This window comes from Nycticebus coucang, chromosome 2 (genome assembly GCF_027406575.1).
Source record: "Nycticebus coucang isolate mNycCou1 chromosome 2, mNycCou1.pri, whole genome shotgun sequence".
NCBI lineage: Eukaryota > Metazoa > Chordata > Mammalia > Primates > Lorisidae > Nycticebus > Nycticebus coucang.
Window position 1 is genome coordinate 119,127,565 of NC_069781.1, and position 23,202 is coordinate 119,150,766.

General features: G+C 42.6%; 1 protein-coding gene across 1 annotated transcript in view; it reads right to left on the reverse strand.

The window, feature by feature from the left end:
• The window catches only part of ABHD2 (abhydrolase domain containing 2, acylglycerol lipase), an 86,433-nt gene that overhangs the window by 15,586 nt on the left and 47,645 nt on the right, over window positions 1-23,202 (reverse strand). Inside the window, exons 4-6 of the mRNA XM_053581670.1 lie at window positions 21,284-21,459; window positions 16,712-16,879; window positions 6,309-6,492 (exon numbers count right to left, since the gene is read on the reverse strand). Of these exons, the coding sequence (XP_053437645.1) occupies window positions 6,309-6,492; window positions 16,712-16,879; window positions 21,284-21,459 (528 nt within the window). The remainder of the gene's footprint in view (window positions 1-6,308; window positions 6,493-16,711; window positions 16,880-21,283; window positions 21,460-23,202) is intronic.

Below are 23,202 nucleotides of genomic sequence, written 5' to 3' on the forward strand. Positions count from 1 at the left end.
ACACTTCCAGGGCCAGATTTCCCTGCCCACGTGTCAGGTGAACAAACACGAGCGGGCTCCTTCCCAGCATGGCTGCTCAGTTCTCCCCACTCACTGCTCTCCTCCCTGGGCATGATTCCAGCCAAACACAGGCTGCCACTGAGTCCACATCAGTTAAAGGGAAACTTTCACTGTGCAGATTTCTGAGTCGCCAGGCCTGATTCCACCCTGTGAATTACACTGTTTCCACACAGGTTTTATCTTCTGCCTGGTATGAGAGGGGATTTGGGTGGTTCATAGGGTTTTTTGTGTGTGTGCATTTTTAAATCCAGGGAGCTTATAAAAGTAATTTCCCAGAGCTATAGCACTGTGATTTTGGAATGGGAAACATTTCCCATAACGTAATGGTTAAAAATAAGAGATAGTTGGGGGGGTGCGGGGGGCAGTTGAGTGAAACGGTTTGTGGACTTAATGGTCTATGACATGCTCATAAAACACAGACTAAAGCACAAAGTAAGGATTCACATCACCTTCAAAGGTCAGAAGGCCATTGTACCAGGGCCTCCCCAATGCATTGTGGAGATAGAAAGGACAGACCCGGATCACTTTGGATGGGACCCAGGCTAAGGCAGCACCATGGACACCTGCCTGTGGTCTGTGGATGGGGTCACCTGATCAGTGAACCACAGTCTGCTGCTTCAGCCAGCTCCTTCTCCTCTGACCTTGGGCCCAAAGGACCCCTTCTTCTGAGAACTAAGTGTCCCTGGGAAGCCCAGCTTTCTCTTGCCTTGGTTGATTCTCCTTTTGCTGACCTCCTAATTGAAGGGACACTCTTGCTTTTGTTAGTACCTCAGCAGAGGGACTGTAGGAGTAGCGAAGGGAGTGCTGGCCATAAACAAAGGACATTCCAGCATGGCAGAAAAGTTTTCAATTGATTAACACCATGGGCATTGCTTGCTAAAAAGATCTGACGGTTCCCAGGGGCCCACAGATCAAGCAGGGACAGGGCAGGATGCTGGGGCCAATGTCTCACTTGGTTTATTATTTTGGCTAAGTCCCTACAATCTTTGGTTTACCACCCAGTATATGCAGGGCTATTTTTTTTTTTTTTTTTACCATCTTGGGTATATACTTAAGGAAATTAAACTTAATTTTTATATTGGTTTAATAAAACATATTCAAGATTAACGTGTTACAAAAACATCCCAATTTTTTTTTTTTTTTAAAAGGACTGATTTTTTTTCAATACCACAACCAACAAACAGAAAGGAAGTAAGAGAAGGGAGAAACCAATAGACCAAAAGAAACATAAGGGACAAATCAGTAAATGCAAAGTGTGGGCATTGTATGAGTCCTGGTTCAAATGAGCCAACTAGTACAAAGCTTCTATGACGTAACCAAGAAATCTGAACGCTGACCGGAAATGGGATGATATTAGGGAACTGTTAAATTTTTGGTGCAATAATGGCATTTGTGGTGATGTTTAAGAAAAAGTCCTTATGATCTTTTAGCGCTACCTGATAAAATATTTACAGATGGAATGATGTATCATATATCATATCTGGGACTTGCTTTAAAGTAATGTAGTTGATGGAGGAGCAAGTGAGTAGATGGATGTAGAGGAAAGAAGTGAGGCTTTGAGTTCAGTGTTTTGGAACTGGTAGTGAGTCTGCAGAGTTTATTCTTTTCATTTTGTGTCTCAGATGGAGGAAGAGAAAGATGATTAAGAAAAAAACTAGAAAATCATGTTGGATAATGCATTCCTGAAAACTATTTGCCTTGCTGAGAGTTAAAGATCAAAGAGGGGCTGGGTGCCTTGGCTCATGCCTGTAATCCTAACACTTTGGGAGGTTGAGGCAGGTAGGTTGCTTGAGCTCAGGAGTTTAAGAGCAGCCTAAACAAAAGTTGAGACCCTGTCTCTACTAAAAATAGAGAAATCAGCTGCATGTCACTACAGGCAGGCACCTGTAGTCTCAGCTACTCGGGAGGCCGAGGCAGGAGGATCACTTGAGCTCAAGAGGCTAAGATTGCAGTGAGTGATAATGATGCCACAGCACTTTACCCAGGGTGACAGAATAAAGCTCTTGTCTCAAAAAATTGAACAAATAAAATAAAGATATAGTACTGAAGGTAAAGAGACCAGGTGGGTCATCTGGAACCGCTACACACATAGACCCATTAAGAACATCACTCACACAGCTCTCATCAAGGCCAAACTCCAATTTATCAGCACAGCTTTGCAGTGACAAAAGGCAGGAAACAGGATAAGGCTGGTGTGGCAAATGAGCCTGGGCACCCAGTTGGCAAGAGATAGAGTAGGGACTTGAACTGTGGCCCTAAACCATATGGTCAGCTTCACAGCCTAGTGAAACTGTTGTCTAGGTTGGAGTTCTGCCCTGACTTGTTGAAGCTCTACAGTTTTCCCCATTTTGTTTGATTCTGATATAAAATCACTGATTGTTCAAAGTTACTGTATTTTATAAACCTTCAATGATAAACATAGATTTTTTAGGAAGGTACAACTCTATGGAGGGACTTTATGAATGACAATGCTTGCTTCCGTCATAACTTATTCATAACCTGGAGTTTGACCATTAAAAACAAAAGAGAGACTATTCATACCACTTGACAGGAATAGTGGCACCTGGCCTTTCTTTGGGGCGGGAAGGCTTTGCTAAGGATGTTAAGGTGGCCAAGACTCAGTGATGCTAACACACTCACTTAGCCAGAACAAAGTGAAATTTGAAATGCTTCTCTCAACATCTCTGTCAGAAGAATTAAATAGTTTTCTTCTGCTTGAACCCTGAAGCTGAGCTAGCCAGAGGTAATGACTTCTCTGAAGGTTGGCTTTTCCCTGAGGGCAACGAGCTGCCAGCCTAGAGCCTTCTGCCAGATCTCTTGGGTCCCATAAAGGGCTTCTGTCCCTGGCCTGGGCAGCATGCTAATGTCCCCTTGCTCCATATTCACCTCCTTCCGAAACCTGTCTTCCCTGACCTCCCTGTTTGACTGAGGACTTCCTTGGCACACACATGCCTAGTGTGTAATATCTGAGTAACATGTATTTTCTGGGTTTGCAGCATTGTGAATATCACTGGATCGTCATTAAGTGCTGTGAGGTTCTTGGAAACAGACTATCTTTTATACCCAAATTACATTAAAATGCTTTTATTTGTATGATTATTGGTCAATTCCTCAACATGAAATTTTTGAGGGCTTCCTTAGGAAAGAAGAGTTGATTTTATCTGACATCAGAATTAAAAAGCTTCCCTTCCTTTCTTCTTTAAGCTCCACAGGGCAGGGCATTTGTCTGCCTCATTTAGGGCTGTGTCTTTGTTACCAGGGAGGATATCTGACCATGAAGACTCCCATGAAAGGCTAGTCCTTGTCTGTCTATCCTGAGGGAACATGTTCAAGTCTACTAGATTGCATGTCATTTGAGGGCATTTGTGTCCTTCTTTCAGTGGTCCAGCACATTATAAGATATGAGCATCTTTAGCAGCAGCTAGACTTTGCTAACTACAGCAAGCAGGTGCTGGCTTCTCTCTGAGCCTTCAAATGGCTCTGGCTAGAGGAGAGGCAAAGCTACAGGGACGAGAAGCCAGAGGGAAGGGATCACTGAGCAAGCGGTTCTCCAGATTCAACTAGGAGGAATTTACCAGAAGCATGAACTCCTGTGTGGCCCCTACAGAGGAGCCTTCCCTGCTCCACCTCGGTTTAACAGGAAGTACACGCATGCTGCCATCATCCCAGCGCTGAAAAGGCCCGCTGCCCTCAAGCCTTGGCAAGAAAAAAAGGTTATACTGGTTTAAAGTAAGGAACTGTTCTTCATTCTGTAGATCTAGGTAAAATGTTGAGAGGACCTGAGCCCCAGGTAGCACCAGCACACATAGGGCAATGGTGTCTCTCTGACCTGCTACCAGTTCCTGGGCATAGGACCTCACCATCTTAGCCTAGATCTTAGTTCTCTGTGCTCCCAAGGATAAAACTGATGGGACAATAGGTAATTATGTGTAAGAAGCTGTTTGAACTCTCAAGGAAGAGGCTGTGTATATCATGTCTGCAAAATATATAGCAACTCACAGACTTTAGTTTCCTGGCTTCTTGAACCTCCTTTGCCTGACCAGTCCAAACCCTTCAGTGGGCTAACTGTGCCAATCATGTGCTTTTGTCAACAGCAGATGGCGCTACTGCAGCAAAATGAACCCAAGGTGGCATCATGGGTATACTGAAAAACACCAATGAAAACAACTTGTCCTACCTCCTCCCACTAATCAAATCCAGCACTCTCTGAACACAAAGTCACTGGTCACAGCAAGTCCACACACATTGCTTAAGGAAAGGAATATAGTGATTCCAACCTTACAGACGACAGAGGAGTGCTAAAAATCGGAGCGGTGGTCAGGAAGAGAATGCCTCCTGGCTCCCCCGCCTCCAGGCTCCCAGGTGGGCTCTTTGGTCACCTTTCCCTTATCCCAGTGGCCAGAAAAGATAGACCTTTGGCTATATATGAAAGTGAATTGCAATTCGAGTATTTCTAGTCAAATCATAATAAAAGAACATATTCTTCAGCTGGTTCCCTAGAGTATCCAGGGAGTGAAGAGAAAGATTCTCAAAGGAGGATGAGGAGAATTCCTAGTCCTGGAATTCTAGGGCTGCAGGGACCACACAGGTCACCAAGGCAGCGATTGTTAAATATGGCCGACCATCAGATGTCACCTGTGAAATGCGTCAAAAATGCAGATTCCTGGGGTCCTGTGCCTCAAACTTTATGAATCAGAATCTCCAGGGGTGGGGCCTAGGAAACTGAATTCATTTCTAATTTATTTTATTCATCTAAATGATCCCTCAAGTTAAGTGAGACAGTCACTAGTGCACCAGACTGGTCTTTGTGATCCACTGTGCTAATCCACCCTCATTTTACAGTGAATGGTGATGATAATGATGACAATTAACAGTTATTTACATTCCACGTGCCAGGAAATGTTCTCAGAACTCATACACATTACTCATTTCGCCCTCTCAGTGGTGCTGTGCGGTAGGTACTGCTAGTTGTCATTATCACTTGTATTTCAGATGTGCAAAACTGGAACCCAGACCTTGGCCCTAGAAATCAGACATGTTTCCCCATCTCTGCTTTAGGTACATGTAGGTCCTCCTTTCTGGCCAGCTTTAAGCCTCATAGGCAGAGGCTGGTCCCATATTTGCTCTTTCACTTTAAATTCCAGGACTATGTATTTTTAGAAATAATACAGTAACCTTTATCTACCAGGAAACAACCAAATAGGTTTAAACTGCAGCAGCGGAGAGATATAGGTGAGGCAAAAAGGAAGGATTCTTTTAACAGCTACAAAGAGTGTTTAGCATTATATTTGATCAACAAAGAGATTTTTTTTACTTTCTTGTGCAGTTTTGAGTTTCTTCAGAAGATCTTTAATAACTGATCATACCCATTCGTAATACAAAAGCCACCAGGAAGAATGGGTACAGCAAAAAATAGGAATGTAGTTTGAGAACTAGCAGGGGTGTCCAACCTGTGGCCTGTTGGGCACAAGCAGGTTATCTGAGGCCTGTTTTGCTTATCTGTGGTATGTGATATTGTGAAAAGTATGCACAGATCTTCTTTTTTTTTTTTTTTTTTTTTGCTCATCAGCTTTTGTTAGTGTTTGTGTATTTAATGTGCAGCAGAGGAAAAAAGAAAGGTTAAACACCCCGGAGAGAGGTGTGTGCGTTTATATATGTGTGTGAGTATAGTGGCTCTAGGACATAGCAGTGATCTTGAAGGGGAGGTAAAGCAGATGATGATGCCTTCCTGGGACTCATCCTGTGGGCTGTTGGCAAAAGACTAAGCGGAAAGAAAAAGCTTTACCCGGTGGGTCAGCTCCTCCTTGAAGGTAAGGAGTCTGATTTGTACAGATTCCTTCCTGATGCCATCAGAGACTCAACTCTTCTGCAGGTAGGAGGGATCTGGGATCATAAGGCCCAGCTCTCCCGTGTTTTTCTGTTCACATAGGGTTCTACAAAACCCCTGCAGTGTGAGCACATTAAGTCACTTCTCAGAGATTCCCTAGGGAAAGAGCAGCTTTGGTGGGGGGAGGGGGCACTGGCATCTCCAATTACAGAGCTGATCCCAGAGTGCAGCTGTATATTCTAAGCTTAAGGCATCTGATGGGACAAGTCTAATGCCTAATCTGGAAAGAAAACAAGGTAAGTCTAAGTAAGACTCAGAAACTTCTGCTCAGTCTGCCACAGTGTTTCCCTGGTCTTTACAGACCAGTGTCTGGTGTAAACAACTGTAAATGAAGGACCCGATGAAGGTAGAGATGGCTTACCTCAGTGCACTGTACCCCTGGCACACGCTGACACAGCACAGGACCTTCTCTTGGTTTGCCTGAGTTTCCCCCAAGTATTTACACACGATGTTACCACCCAGGCTGAAGCCCACCACCACCAGCTGAGTCAGGGGATATGTCTTCTTGATGTAGTTCACCATGGCTCCAAATTCCCATGTGCAGCCTGCGGGCAAAAGGGTAAGAGCACTCAAAATCATTTCAGGTGTAACAGATGATGAAGAAAACACAAACTGAAGGGTTACTAAATGGCACCACTATACTAAAAAATACACATACACATACATGTGTATACAGGTGTTAAAATAGTTTAACATAGTAAATTACATATGAACTTTATGTCCGCCCTGTACATGTGTGTGTGAAGAAAGACAGACAAACTGACAGACACTGCTCTGGCTACCTAGAGAGAAGTATCCCTTGGTATCCGAGCAAACAGCATCAGTAGTGCACATGAGCACAGATACCATGTACCAACTGTACAATGCCCCTTTAAAGGTGGGTTGTCTAGACACATGAAACCTGTCCAGACGCTCATGAAAATCAAGGCAGATATTTAGGGTGTACATGAGCACATATGTTCACACACAGATCTAAATAAAAGGGAAAGATTCTTTAGAATTAGCTGCTTGGGTTACAAATTGGGATGTTACACCCATGCGTATGATGATTCATGGTGTTAAGAAAAGTGCCAAGTGGATGTTATTTACAGGATCTTCTTGTCAGCGTTGGAGAGGGAAGGAAAGACAAACTTCAGTCAAGAGAGACATCCAGGATGCTCTGTGGGATTAGAGTAAAATGTTCTTGGTGACGTAGGAACAGGGTGTCAAGGGAGGCAGACCCATTCAGATACACAGAGGAGACCTCTGAACGGAAAGGGTATCTGGGCCTAGTTTGCTCAGGAGGAATGAGCTCAGCCAGCGTCTCTTAGGACGTTGTTGAAGTCATTTATGTCTCAGCAGCTTTGCTAAGAGTAGGTTAATGGTCAGACACAGGTGAAAGGATTCATCACATCTTTCTAAGGCTAAACCCCAGACTCTGCAGGGAGCCAACTTAAAACCTAACAGGGAAAGTCAGGGATTTGGCAAAAAGTATATGCTAAGTAGACTGGCATGAGAAGAGCATGGGTTTACAATGGAACACGATTGCTGACCTTGGCATCAGCCCAGGGGTTTTGACATCCCTAATAGAGTTGAACAGCTTGACACAAGCACAGCTGGGCTTCACCCCCCCAGAAGCTGGAATGGCAAAGACAGGGTATGTCTGCCCAGCTCCAGGGTCATGCTTTTGGAAAGTGCTAGGTCCTCCTGGGATCTCTACCTAATGTTAGTTAACAAACACACTCAGTAACTGGGAGCCCCTCCTTGGCCTGTTTTACTAAGAACTACAGTAATCTGTTTTTTAATAGTAGGAAGATTTTCATGAGGTTCTCTGTATTTAATCCTTATGGGATTAGCACCAGTAACAAGATTTAGATATCTAATCTCGCCGAAGCTTTTTAAAGATGAAATGAAACATGAGACACTAGGCTGGCCTTACAGAGATGAGTGCTCGGGCTACCTTAGAACGGCAATCTGATGAGAGTGAGAAAGACCCTTTGCCTTTTTCCTCCAGCTCCCACCCTTAAAGAAAGATAAGGCAAAGGCTGCCTGAAAGCTACTATTTCTTTTTTCTTTTTATTGACAGGGTCTCACTTTATTGCCCTCAGCCTCCCGAGTAGCTGGGACCACAGGGGCCCACCACAGAGTAGCTGGGACCACAGGGGCCCACCACAATGCCCAGCTATTTTATTGTTGCAGTCTGGCTGGGGCTAGGCTCGAACCCGCCTCCCTCAGTACATGGGGCCAGTGCCCTACCATCTGAGTCACAGGCACCGCCCCTGAAAGCTACTATTTCAAAAGCCACTTCCCCAAATGACAGCAACATGACTAAGCAGGCTAAAATACAGGGACGCAGAGACTTGGTGTTCATGGTGGATGGAGACTCTGAGTCACCTCTGCATCCACCAGGCCAGGTGTGGGTCTGGCATATGGTGGGTGTGCCATGCAATGTTTGTGCATAACAAAGAAGTTTGAATCATGTGGAATGAAAGCACATAATACTGGCCAGTGGGAAAGAAGTACTTGCATATCTTTCCTGCTAAATTTAATACAAGAGAAAAATATGGTCAGGCTAACAACGTGGTTCACTGACAGCTGGGAGGTAGGGGGCCTAGCAGCCCCTGCCACTGTCACAGTAAAAATCTATGAGTCATTTTTTAAAGTCAAGGAAAAGCTACTGTAAACCTGAGTCACTCAGGAAGAAAATAGCTGCAGAAACAAAGTGAGAGAACCCCTCTGCCCAGCAAATCAGTTGGGCTTGGCCTTGTCTCTGAAACAAAGATGTTCACAAATGAGTGCTTTTACCTTTGTTTCCCCAGGATAGAATGCCTAAAATTGCCTTTTTAGGGCTGAAGGTTTATGTACTAAGGGCTCATCCTGAAAGTACAGAACCTGTCACTGCTTTTCTCCCACTCTGCTCTGGATGTGACTCCCCCTCATAGTCTTTGAATCTCCCGCCCCCTGCCTCTCAGCAGATGACCCTGCCACCTGTTATGTTAGGAAGCCTGAGCTCTTGCAAATTCTCTAACTTCACATTCTTTCTCTCTTCGCCCATCTCTTCTCATTGTGTCCTTCTGCTGTTATAAGACTCGACTGTTTAATGCATGGGCAAGACAATTCATAATTGTCAATCTGGAGTCATGAATGCAATCCAAAATTGAGTCTGCATCAATTATTGGTAGAGATGAGAAGGTCACAGAAACAGTCATGTCCATAATCTAATCAAATTTTGTAAGACAGATTGAGCTTCATAAAAATACAATAGAAGTAGCACTTTGTGGGTGCCACTAGTCATTCTAATGGCTTCATATTTCATTTTTTCCTCCAATCAGCTAATGATGTTTAATTTAATGCATCAAAAGAAATATAATATAATAAATATAATATTTTAACTATTTACTAGTTAAAATATCTATAAACTATACAGAGGTAAGCGGTGAGGAATTTTATTTGTTATTTTTTTTAGACAGAATCTCACTTTGTCGACATGGGTAGAGTGCCCTGGCATCCATAGCCCAGAACAACCTTAAACTCCTGGGTTCAAGTGATCCTCTTGCCTTAGGCATCTAGGTCTATAGGCCTATGCCACCACACCTAGCTAATTTTTCTATTTTTAGTAGATGGAGTCTCACTCTTGGTCAGGCTGGTCTCAATGTCAGACTTCAAGTGATCCTTCTGCCTCAGCCTCCCAAAGTGCTTAGGATTACAGGTGTGAGCAACTGCCACTGGTCAGGAATTTTTTTTTTAAAGAAAGAAAAGTTTTAGAAGATTAAAATATAGCAAACAGAGCATATGGTAATATAGAAATAAAATATAGAAATATAGAAGCCAATCGTTTCAGGCTGGAGGTTGTGTGGTTTAACTATATTTGGCTGAGAGGCCAAAACTGAAGATTGTTCTACAAAATGGCCACTGGGGCCTGGTCGTCCCTATGGACAGAGCCATAATGCAGACCAAGTTCAAAAACAAAGAACTGTATGTTCAATGTGCACAGGTTCTCAAATTGGTCCTTGTGGAAATCCAAAAGTTCACATGAGGTCAACTATACAAAGCTGATGCAGTGGTAAGGTCATTTAACTGTTCAAGTAAACGATGCTTCTCCTCTAAGTTGGCTCCCAGAAAACACAGAGTTACAGTAAAGGACTAACAAAGACATATAATAATTGTTACCATTTGCGGGTATTTCCTGGACTCCATGCTACACACTCTTATATTACTGACAATTATCTCAGCTTTCTCAATTAGATATTCAGACCCTTGACTGCTGGACTCTAAAGCACAGGCTCTTTCCCTTTGAAGGCCTTTCCTGAACATAATTCTCTAAGTGAAATTCTACATGTAGGAGATGAGCACAAAATAATATAATGATTAAGAACAAAGGTCTAGTCCCTGTTCACGCAAAGGTCACCATTGGTAAATATTCTTTTTGGACAAACATAGCCAAAGAGCTTAGACTGGCTATGACTGTGTACCTTCCCCCCAACCTGATGGTGGGCTGTTCCTCATAGACTGGGGTCTTCCTGAAGGCAGGACTTGTACTCACACCCATATTCTCATCACTGGGGCTGGCCCCGTGAATGTCTGGAAGGTACTGTATGAACAAAAGATCAGAGAACAGACCAACCAGGCCCATTTCTGTGGCTCTAAGAAACTCTCAGATGTTCTTTTGCCTTAAATCTAAAATATATCTGACTGGGAACTACCTTCTCACTCATTTTACAAAAATGTATTTTATCTTTTTAGACACAAGGTATCACTTTGCTTCCCAGGCTGCAGTGCAGTGGCATCATCATAGCTCACTGCTGCCTATAAGTCCTGGCTTGGGTAATCCTCCCATCTCAGCCTCCCAAGTAGCTGGGCATATACGTGTGTGCTGCTGTGCCTAAGTTTTTATATTTTTATAGCGATGAGGTCTCACTCTGTTGCCTAGGCTAGAATGCAGTGGTCCCATCATAGCTTACTGCAGCTTGGAACTCCCAGCTTCAAGCTATCCTCCTGCCTCCACCTCCCAAAGTGCTGGAATTATAGGCATGAACCACTGAACTTGGCCTTAGGAACATCAGCAGGATGCAATCTCTTCCAAGGAGGGACAACATAGCCTGTTTTTCAGCAGCATGGACTCTAGAACTACACTGCGAACATGCCTGGTTTTGAAGCCTGGATCTCCCACTCATCAGCTTTGTGATCTGGAGCAAGTTATTCTTCCTTACTGGGCCTCAGTTCCCTCATCTGTAAAAGGGTGATGACTGATTTAATATATCTTACAAAGTCCTCGGAATAGCGCCTGGCACACAACAAATGCTATGTGATAGCCATCAATAAAAACAGTTATGGCCATTACCACCAAAGTGGGATACCTTTTTAAATGCTCAAATATCCCCCCTACTCCTCTCTAATGAACAGTGTCCTAAATAGCAAAAGAAGACTACAAGAGAAATCATATGGAATTGGGGTTGAAAATCGTATGATTTGAATGCTGGTTCTGCCACTTATTAGTCTCGTGACCCAAGGCAAGCTACTTAACCTCCCTAAGCCCGTGAAGTAGGGATACTAATTAAAACCTACCTCTGAGGCAGTAAGGATCAAGTGAAGTAATACAGAAAGCTCAGCACATGCCTGGCACTCATTAGTGGGGGATAAATGGGAACTGCTGTCATAAGGATTTTCCTTAATGAATTTATCTTTCAAAGGCAGCACAAAGCATTCTAAGTCACTAGAATGCATAATTATCCATTTAGGACATTCTTCTGTGCAAAAGGGATCTGTTTTCAACAATTGCTAATCACATCAGCAAAGATGTCCAAAAACAAGGGATTCGTGCTTATGTGGTCTGGAACAGAGTTGGTTTAATAATGAGAAAAGATCTTTTGTAATTTTCTCAGAGAGATCTAAGAGGAGTGTGGAATAGGAAAAGAAGAATTTAAAGTTTTATGTAAATTCTCGTTTTAGTTTTTTTCTGGTCAATACGACGGTTGCAAAAAACCAAGAGAATATTCATGCCTGGCATGGGCTCAAAATAGTAGTGATTTACACAAGGGAAGACTCACATTTGAGACACATTGATTTGAGACATGCTAGTTTGGAAAGTATCACCTTATATCCATAAACTCATTCCACATCTGTCTCCTCAGTCCTCAGTCAGTAAAAACCAATGGAGAGAGTGCTGTCTATGGACCAAGCAGGATTCTAGGCACAGAGGGGCTACAGCAGGGATTTTTTTTTTTTTGAGACAGAGTCTCACTATGCTGCCCTCATTAGAGTGCTGTGAAGTCACAGCTCACAGCAACCTCAAACTCTTGGGCTTAAGTGACTCTCTTGCCTCAGCCTCCCAAATAGCTAGGACTACAGGTGCCCGCCACAATGCCTGGCTATTTTTTTGTTGCAATTGTCATTGTTGTTTTAGCTGGTCTGGGCGGGGCTCAGACCTGCCAGCCTTGGTGTATGTGGAGCTACAGGTGCCGCCTACAGCAGAGATCTTAAAGACTGCCTGCTCTCACAGAGTGTACTCTCAGGATGGAGAGACAGAAAATAATTTCAAAAATTAAGAAAACAAATCCATAATTTCAAATCTTAAGTGTCGTAAAGAGGGTAAAGTGATGACTGGGGTGTGGGTAAGGCAACATTAGACGGGGGAGGGGAGTCAAGGAAGGGCTCTCTGAGAAGGTGACATCCGGGTAGGTGTCAAGGAGAAGCCAAGTGAAGACTGCAGAAGGGCCTTCTAAACAAAACTAAACTTGGGCAGACCTGAGATTATCTTGTCCTGGAGTCCCTCTGGAACTTGGTGACTGCCAGGGCCAGTGCCTGGAGCTCACATATGACTTGTGGGCTGCAGCATATTCTGGGGATCCAGAGAGCTCCCCAATGTCATATCCAGTCACCCCACATGAAGGAGGAGGTCTTGGTTGGGGCCCATTAAAAGTGAAGGGAAGGAGACTTAAAAGGTGTAATTGCAACACATGGGCCTGACTTAAACAAACAAATTAAAAAGGTAAGGAGACTGTTGGGGAAATTGAACTGCAACAAAGGAACACTGTTTTAAGTGTTTTAGTTTGATAATAACATTGTGCTTATCTTTATGTTAAGGGTTGAACTGTGTTACTCCCAGGTTTATGTTAAAACTTCAACCTCTAGTATGTCAGAAGGTCACTGTATTTGAAGACAGAGCTTTTATTTTTATTTATTTATTTTTTTGAGACAGAGTCTCACTATGTTGCCCTGGGTAGAGTGCCGTGGCATCACAGCTCACAGCAACCTTAAACTCTTGGGCTTAAGCGATTTTCTTGCCTCAGCCTCCCAAGTAGATGGGACTACAGGCACCTGCCACAACACCCGGCTATTTTCTTGTTACAGTTCTTACTGTTATTTAGCAGGCCTGGGCCGGGCTCAAACCCACCACCTTCAGTGTATGTGGCTGGCACTGTAACCACTGTGCTATGGGTGGCAAGCCAAAGACAGAGCTTTTAAAGATGTAATTAAATGAAACTGGGGTTGTTAGTGTGGGCCCTAATCAATATGACTGGTGGTGTCCTTAAGAATAGCCAGGTGTGGTGGTACATGCCTACAGTCCTAGGAACTCAGGAGGCTGAGGTGGGAGGATCACTTAACCCCCAAGTTCAAGACAAAACTAGGCCACCCAGTAAGACTCCATCTCTACAAAATGTAAAAGATGAGCCAGGTGCAGTGATGTGCCCCTGTTGTCCCAGCTACTTGGGAGGCTGAGGTGAAGAGAATCGCTTGAAGCCAAGTGTCTGAGGCTGCAGTGAAATAAGATGACATCACTGTACCGTTGCGCTCCAGCCTGAGTGACAAGACTCCTGTCTCTGAAAAAAGAAAAGGGCACAGACATAGACACATCAGATACAGACGCGCAGAGAAATAACCATAGTAGGAACCCACAGCAAGAAGGAGGCTACCTACAAGTCAAGGAGAAAGGTCTCAGAAGAAAACAAACCTGGGACTTCTAGCCTCATAACTATGAGAAAGCAAATTTCTGTTGTGTAAGCCACCCCACCTGTGCTTTTTTGCCATGGCAACCCTAACAAATAAAAACAGTTTACATCAAGTCTGTGTATCTTGGAAATAACCACAGATGAAATGACACATTGTCTGGGACTCGCTACAAAATAGTCTTTGAGAGAAGATTTAAGAAGAGCATGGCTTGTAGATGCCACAAGTTGAATAATTGTTGAGGTTGGCTGACAGGTATATGGGCATTTATTCTGGGTTCATTCTACTATTCTCCCTGCTTTTATGTATTTTGAAAATTTCTATAGTAAAAAGTAAAAATACAAAACAAACAACAACAACTAAAAAAGAAACAAGGGATAAGACCTATATCTGTGGCTCTAAAAAACCTTGGCTGTTCTCAGACTCCCCAGAAGCTGAGCCTCTGATATTGGTATCTTTCAAAAGCTCCCATGAGGAGTTCTTTCTTTCTTTTTTGAGACAGGGTCTTGCTCTATTACCCAGGTTAGAGTGCAGTGGCATCATCATAGCTCAGTGCAGCCTCAAAACTCCTAAATATGAGATCCAGCAACACTCCTGCCTCAGCCTCCCAAGTAGCAGGGACCATAGATGCACATGACCATGCCCGGCTAATTTTTCTATTTTTTGTAGAAATGGGGTTTCACTCTTGCTCAGGCTAGTCTCGAACTCCTGGCTTCAAGCAATCTTCCACCTCAGCCTTCCAAAGTGCTAGGATTACAGGCAGGAGCCACCTTGCCCAGCCTCCCATGGGGAATTCTAGGGTTGATAATCATTGACCTACACAAAGAGAACTAGAAGTTCTTTAATGGAGAAATAAAGAAAGACTTGAAGGAAAAGGCCATGGTCCTGGATGAGAAAAGTAAGCACCATAAACTTTTCCAAGTTAATTTATAAATTATAATTCCTATTCAAGAACTGTGATCAACTGTGCCAGAGTTTGCCAACACCTACTTTCCCTCCTTGGGAAGGATATGTCTCCCCCATCCCACTGAAGTTAGGCTTGGCTGTACAGTGTACTTTGGTAAATAAATAAATAGTGACCGGGGGTGACTTCTATCATTTCTGGGCAGAAGCTTCAAAAGCCATATTCTTCCCACTCTCTGTGAGGCCAGTAATGCCCAAGCTGGTGGCTGCTCTTGTGAGCCTGGGTTCCTGAGTGAAGACAGTAATCATGGGGACACAGAACACCCCAGCTAAGCTATGATGGACATGGAGTGTGAGGCAGAAATAAATCTTCCCTACCTGTAACCTTCCCTTAACTGCCCTTACAGGAGACAGCACCCTTACGTGGTACCAATGGCAGCATAAACTGGAATGGCTTTGCTGGAGGACAATCTGACAAGATGTATACATATGCATAAAAAATGTTAACTCCGGGGCAGCGCCTGTGGCTCAAAGGAGTAGGGCGCCGGCCCCATATGCCAGAGGTGGTGGGTTCAAACACAGCCCCAGCCAAAAACTGCAAAAAAAAAAAATGTTAACTCCATAATTCTACTGGGAATTTATTCTGAAGAAGTCATTACAGAGGAAAAAAAAATTCTGTGTATAAGATAGAGTATTTATAGCATCATTATTTAAAATGCTGAAAATCTTTAAATAATCTAAATGCCCTACAAAGAGAAATGGTTAAATAAACCATAATAGAGTAATAACAGCAATGTGGCTCTTAAAAAGATTAAATATAATGACTACACATTTTTATGTTAGTGAATAAAGTTATTTAAGTAAGTCACCAGAGATACTACACACTATGACTACAACTGAGATTATGTACAGACAGATAAAGATAAATGGGAAGGGTAAAGAAATAGAAAATTAGAATTATGGTGAGATTATAGATAGAATCTTTCGTTATTTCCCATTAAAACATATTACAATTTATTTGGTTGTAAACACCCCAAATGTTTGTGCATATACAGATGCATATTTTACGTGTGCATAAATAATCTGAAGAGAGAGCTAAATAGGAATTAAGAATGAACAGTCCAGAAAACAGCTTTAGCTAACACAGGATTTTCATTAAAGTCAAGAAGCATTTGTCTAAATATGAGATCCAGTTCTTATTCTCTAGGACCTGAAATCCAATGAGATGCTAACGTGCCAGGCTTGCTTCCTGCCGACATTCACAGCTCTCATAACACCCTCACGTGCCATTTACCCAAGTCCTAAGGAATGAATGTCAGGATGACATGGTGGCGAAGGGCACACACACCACCACCCAATCTATCTGGCTCCCAGCTCTACTCTGACGCTTACCAGCCAGGGGACCTGGGTAAGACTTTCCCTTGTGAACTTTCCGTTCACAATTTCTGCCTCTCTAAGGTGGCTACCATGCCCAACTCAAAGGCTGGTGTGAGGCAAAGCATCACAAATGCCCAGTACAAGTTGGCCAGTGCTCTAATTATGTGTCCCAACATCTCTTGTGGATGGGCATTGATTTTTTTTTTTTTTTAGAGACAGAGTCTCACTTTATCACCCTCAGTAGAGTGCCGTAGCGTCACAGCTCACAGCAACCTCCAGCTCTTGGGCTTAGGCGATTCTCTTGCCTCAGCCTCCCGAGTAGATGGGACTACAGGCGCCCGCCACAAGATCTGGCTATTTTTTCTTGCAGTTTGGCCAGGGCTGGGTTCGAACCTGCCACCCTCGGTATACAGGGCCAGCGCCCTACCCACTGAACCACAGGTGCCGCCCAATGGGCATTGATTTTAAACATAAAAGCGGGCAGAAGCAAAAGTAGAAGCATGTTTGCAGTGAGGACAGAAAAAGGGGGGACTCCACTTAGCCATGCCCCATGCTTACCATAGGTGAACATCCGTGGCGAGGTCAGTTCAATGTTAGGCAGAGCACCCAGGTGGTTCAGAACGGCGCATCGGTAGCCACTTTTCTGGGCATAGTCGACAAAGGTGCGGATGTATTGCTTCTCACTGTGGTTGGCAATTCCAGGGCAGATAACCATGGTGATGTCATCTGCAGGGTGGACAAAATGATCTTGATGTATCCAATAAATGTCATATGATAAATGGACACAATTACATTTCACTGGCTCAGAAACAAGAGGACAGAATTGAACATGTATTTTTTCACTCCATTTTTTGGGAAGGAATATCTTTCCCTTCTAGCTGGAGTTGTCTATACCAGTGCTTCTTAAACTATTTATGGTGAAAGGTTAATTTTTAAAATTTCCAGTGAGTCATAGACAGATACTTTTGAAAAACAAATAAAAATTAAATGCTAGAAAAATGAAATAAACAAATATATAAATATCAATTTTTAATTATTACATTAAATAAATAGGTACGAAATTACTCTGTCAAATTGCTATAGAGCAGTGGTTCTCAACCTTCCTAATGCCTCAGCCCTTTCATACAGTTTCTGTGGGTTCTGACCCACAGGTTGGGAACTGCTACATAGAGCTTCCTAAACAATACTCTTAATTTCTGTATGGAATTCTGTATAAATGAACAAATGAATGAAAAAATAAAAAGTAGTGTTTGCACAGACATTTTTGATGCAGCAATTTTACTTTCACATATTTATCCCACAGATACAATTGTACATATGCAAAACTAGATGTCTGTGTATATATATGTATAGCATATATACACAAACATAGCTTTACATTTAATTTAACACACCTAAATGTTCATAAGTAAGGGTCTGATTGCACAAATTATTGCACACGAATTACCTACTTAAAAATATGAATACATATTTTTCTTTAAAGAAAAGTGGTAGTATCACTTTTCAGCCTTTTGGATAAGATCCAAGTATAGAAGTAACCTTTTCTTAGATTATTAAATCTAATCATAGTTTTCCTTTAAGATTAAAATAATTTAAAATCTCTTAATGCTGACAAAGAAATGTGAATTAGTAAGTACTTTTGCATTAAGAATCTTAAAAATTGGGTGGCACCTGTGGCTCAGTGAGTAGGGTGCTGGCCCCATATTCCGAGGGTGGCAGGTTCAAACCCAGCCCCGGCCAAACCACAACTAAAAATATCTGGGCGTTGTGGTGGGTGCCTGTAGTCCCAGCTACTTGGGAGGCTGAGGCAAGAGAATCGCCTAAGCCCAAGAGCTACAGATTGCTGTGAGATGTGATGCCATGGCACTCTACCGAAGGTGACAAAATGAGACTCTGTCTCTAAAAAAAAAAAAAAAAAGAATCTAAAAAATTTTATGAACTTTGATCTGGTAATTCCAATTCCTGGACTCTCATCTAAACTTACATGATTAAGGATGCTCATCAAAGAATTATAATCATAAAATTATAAACAAGCTAAATGTTTAACAATAGAAGAATGGTTAAACTATGGTATGACCACATTGTAGAATACTAAGCAGTCATTAAAATTATGTTTTTGAAGATTTTTAGACTTTCAATGACATTGAAAAGAATTTACATATTGTATCATCATTCAAATTAAAAAAAAAAAATAGTACATAAAACTTGAAGAAGTCTCGGTGCCAGTGGCTCAAGCAGCTAAGACGCCAGCCACATACACCTGAGCTGGAAGGTTCAAATCCAGCCCAGGCCCACCAAACAATGACAGCTGCAACCAAAAAATAGCCGGGCATTGTGGCAGGTGCCTGTAGTCCCAGCTACTTGGGAGGTGGGGGCAGGAGAATCACTTGAGCCCAGGAGTTGGAGGTTGCTGTGAGCTGTGATGCTATGGCACTCTACCCAGGGTGATGGCTTGAGGCTCTGTCTCAAAAAAATAAAATAAAATAAAACTTGAAGAAAATGGAACAAAATGTTAACAGTGGCTGGGTGCAGTGGCTAATGTCTATAATCCTAGCACTTTGGGAGGTCCAGGCAGAAGGAATGCTTGAGCTCAAGGAGTTCAAGACCAGCCTGAATAAGAGTGAGATGCTGCCTGTACTAAAAATAGAAAAATTAGCCCAATACTATGGCAGGCACCTGTAGTCCCAGCTACCTGGGAGGCTGAGGCAGAAAGATCACTGGAACCCAGGAGTCTGAGGTTACTGTGAGCTAAGCTGACACCATGGAGTTCAAGCCTGGGCAAGAGTGAGATTCTATGCCAAAAATAAATAAATTAATTAATTTAATTAAATGGTATGCTGGGTGATGAGATTATAGGTGATTCTTCTTTTCCTTTTTATTTTTTTTGAGACAGGGTCCTGCTTTGTTGTCCTAGGCTAGAGTGGTGTGGCATGATCATAGCTCACTGTAGTCTCCAACTCCAAAGCAGTGGTTCTGAACCTTCCTAATGCCACAACCCTTTAATACAGTTCCTGTGGGTCATGACCCACAGGTTGAGAACTGCTATCCTAGACTCAAGTAATCCTCCAGGCTCAGCCTTCTGAGTAGCTGGGACTACAGGCGTGCACCACCATAGCCAGCTAGTTTTTTTTTTTCATTTTTTTTTAGAGATGGGGTCTCATTATGTTGCCCAGGATGATTTTGAATTCCTGGCTTCAAGCAATCTTTCTGCCTCAGCCTCCCAAAATGCTGGGATTAAAAGTGTATGCCACCACTCCTGGCTCCTTATTTTCTTTTTTAAATGTTTTTATATTATCAGCATTTTCTAAAATGAGGACTTATTCCTTTAGTAGTCAGAAAAAAAAAAAGTCATGAAAGGGAAAACAGTTGCTTTTCTTAGAGTACTCCTTAGGTACAAATATTGCCTTCTCCCAAACCACCTTCATCAACCCTTTCTGAGGATAGAGGTGATAGAAGGACATTAACAAGCACAATGAAGAATCAGAGTTCTGCCCTTTTCAACTTTTCACCTCAGTACTGGAAGGAAGAGCAGATGGGCAAACTAAATTTTGTGCTTTAGTGGTAAAAGAAGTAAAAACATTAGAAATAAGGGAAAGAAGGCTCGGTGCCTATAGCTCAAGAGGCTAAGGAGTCAGCTACATACACCAGAGCTGGTGGGTTCGAATCCAGCCCAGGCCTGCCAAACAACAATGACAACTACAACTATAAAATAGCTGGGTGTTGGGGTGGGCGCCTGTAGTCCCAGCTACTTGGGAAGCTGAGGCAAGAGAATCACTTAAGCTCAGGAGTTAGAGGTTGCTGTGAGTTGTGATGCCACAGCACTCTACCCAGGGTGACAGCTTGAGGCTCTGTCTTAAAAAAAAAAAAAAAGAAAGAAAGAAATAAGAGAAAGAAAATATTTAGCTGGGTATAGTTGAGAAATGAGTATTTGAAAGACCAGCTATAGATGTATAAGCACAATGTGAACTCCTAACCTACTCATTTCTTCATTCCTTCTTCAAATGTTTATTGGGACCCACCTGTTCTGGACTCTGGGGATTCTTACTTTCTAGCAGATAAATAATGAACAACTACACAAGCAAGTGTAGAGAGTGGCAGGTACCATGAAGAACTAAAGCAGGAAGGGTGATGGGTTTACCAGGGGAAATACTAGGTAGGGGGTTCAGAGATGGTCCCCGCAAAGAGGTGACAGTTGAGCTGAGACCCGAATGACAAGGAGGCAGCCTGTGGAAGATCTGGGAACAAGCATTTCAGGTCGAGGGAATATAAATTAAATCTTTGTTACCAGCTACTCAATAGTCTAGTCGCTTTAAATAACTGAGAGTTATAATACATTTACTGAAATTTTCCTATAAATAATTACTGAGCTCCTCTAAAAAAAACTAGGGGCCTTTGAATACCATGTTCTCTTCTGGTAGGAATGGCATTCAAAAGGAAGTTGGCATCTAACTCCACCTCCTCAAAAGTCCTCATTATGAAGCATTTTATAATGAATATTTATTCTAAGTCTGGACAGAATGATGCCAAATCCTAGCAGCAACAGAAATTGGAGTTGTTTCTCAGAAATAGGTGTCCTGTACTCTTGCATGATAAATATGACCGTTCTGTCTCTTTTTGTTCAGGGAGGCCTAAATAAAGGGACCCTGAAAGCCTTTGATATCTATTGCTACCTAGCAGACACCACCAGCTACACTGCATCTCCAAGCTTTAGTTTCCTCCTCAGTAAAGTGGAGATAATGCACCGACCTCCCAGGGTGGTTATGAGCTGAATGAGATAAAAGTACATAGGAAGAAGCCCTTGGGACAGTCTGGCCTCTGTTGCTGTCATCAACACAGAGGCCTGGGTCCTAAGCTCTCCCTCATCCCCTTGCATCAAGCTTCTGTATTTTACTACAGGATTAAAAAACTGTGCTCTATGTTTTCTGAAGAGCTTTACACAGCAAATGGGAAGCACACATCAGAGATTACCCTTGCAGGTTGCTCCTAAATGAGGAATCTCAGCAAACTCCCCAATAGCCTCCAGAAGCAACGAGACAGAGTTGGTGGCATGTGGATTTACACCATGCTCCCCACTGACCAAATGCTTTCTCTTTGAGTGATGGCACAATCATACAACCTAAACCAGCTCACCTCCAACACAGTGCTCAGCCAAGGGCTCAAAGAGGTCAAATGTCGACGTGGCTCCATCTGACATGGTGATGAACTTCCGGTGCCCATAAGGGTGTGGTGACCTCACCCGTCCCATCTTCCCATACAAGGCCGTCTGGATGTGTCCACTTTTCCCCCAGATCAATGGTGGAATGTATCTGAGAAAGAAGGGGAGGAGAAGTCAATTTTCTCCACATTCCTTGAACAATGCTCTAAAAAACCTTTGAAACAGTTTTTCTTTCTTTCTTTTTTTTTTTTTATTAAATCATAGCTGTGTACATTAATGCGATCATGGGGCACCATACACTGGTTTTATAGACCGTTTGACACATTTTCATCACACTGGTTAACATAGCCTTCCTGGCATTTTCTTAGTTATCGTGTTAAGACATTTACATTCTACATTTACTAAGTTTCACATACACCCTTATAAGATGCCCCGCAGGTGTAATCCCACCAATCCCCCACCCTCCACCCCTCTCTCCTCTCCCTTTCCCCCTTCCCCCTATTCTTAGGTTATAACTGAAACAGTCTTTCAATCTATTTTTTTCCTGACACATTTTGTACATAAAGCATAAACATGAGATTTTTTTATTATCTTAAATCCATACCATAATTTATCCCTTTTCTCCATTCATCAATATATCTGACATCAGATGAGCCTTAGAAATCAACTAGGACGTGCTTATATAGAGAATATTTCAACTGAGGGTGTTAAGTAATTCAACATGGGTTATTTCCACAATAACAAATAAAAAGAATAAAAAGAAAGCAAGTGATACATTTCAAAAACACTCTGACTTCACAGGGTTAGCCTCGTTATCAAATGTATACGAAACAGGAAACAGTCAGCATAGCTGAATTCATCTCACTGAATGCTCACTTCTTTTCCTCTCCTAAGACATTCCACAACTCAATGGTTATTCTCTAAGCCTAAAGAGCTGCTCTCAGTCACATGGGGAAGGGCTGCCAACTCCTCTAAGAGCCTGAAAATGCCTGGGGATTGAGGGAACACTGTACATATATGCTCTGGAGAATGTGCTAGAAGGGCAGAGCAATGTAAATATTTGTTGGATTAATGAAGGATAAAAGCTTGTTAGCTCAAGCACAAGGCCTGATGGCTCCCTAACTGTTCTTTGCAAAAACATGGAGTAATCTGGACTTGGTAGGAAGTGTAAAATTTCTAAACTAGTTAATTACTGGAAAAAGAAGGTATTCCAAGTTACAATTAAGAAATGATTATGGTTTACAGCCACAGTACAAGATGATCTTGTTTACTAAAACTGCTGTTGGTTTTTCTTCCATGGGTTTTAGCCCAAGCTTGACGGTTGGCCAGGATTTGTGTCCTACATAGACAAAAGTCATATAATATGGGTGGCCCCTGTGGCTCAGTGAGCAGGGCACTGGCCCCATATACCTGATGGTGGTGGGTTTAAACCCAGCCCTGGCCAAACCGCAACAAAAAAAATAGCTGGGTGTTGTGGCAGGCGCCTGTAGTCCCAGCTATACTCGGGAGGCTGAGGCAAAAGAATCGCCTAAACCCAGGAGCTGGAGGTTGCTGTGAGCTGTGATGTCATATTACTCTACCGAGGGTGATAAAGTGAAACTCTGTCTCTAAAAAAAAAAAAAAAAAAGTCATATAATATAAAACAGTAATGACATCAATCCTTCAACTCTGTGTTATATTACAGTGATGAGTGTTTTTGTTTTGTTTCTTTTTTCCATTTGGAGGCATCCATCATTGGCTGAGTGCATTATTAATAATATACTTTAGCCTATTTGCCTATCATTTTCCAGAACCAGATGATCCCAGGAGCCCTTCTTCAATTTACTCTCTTTTTGGTGTGTGTAATTAATTAAATTTTTTTGTGTGTGGAGACAGAGCCTCAAGCTGGGTAGAG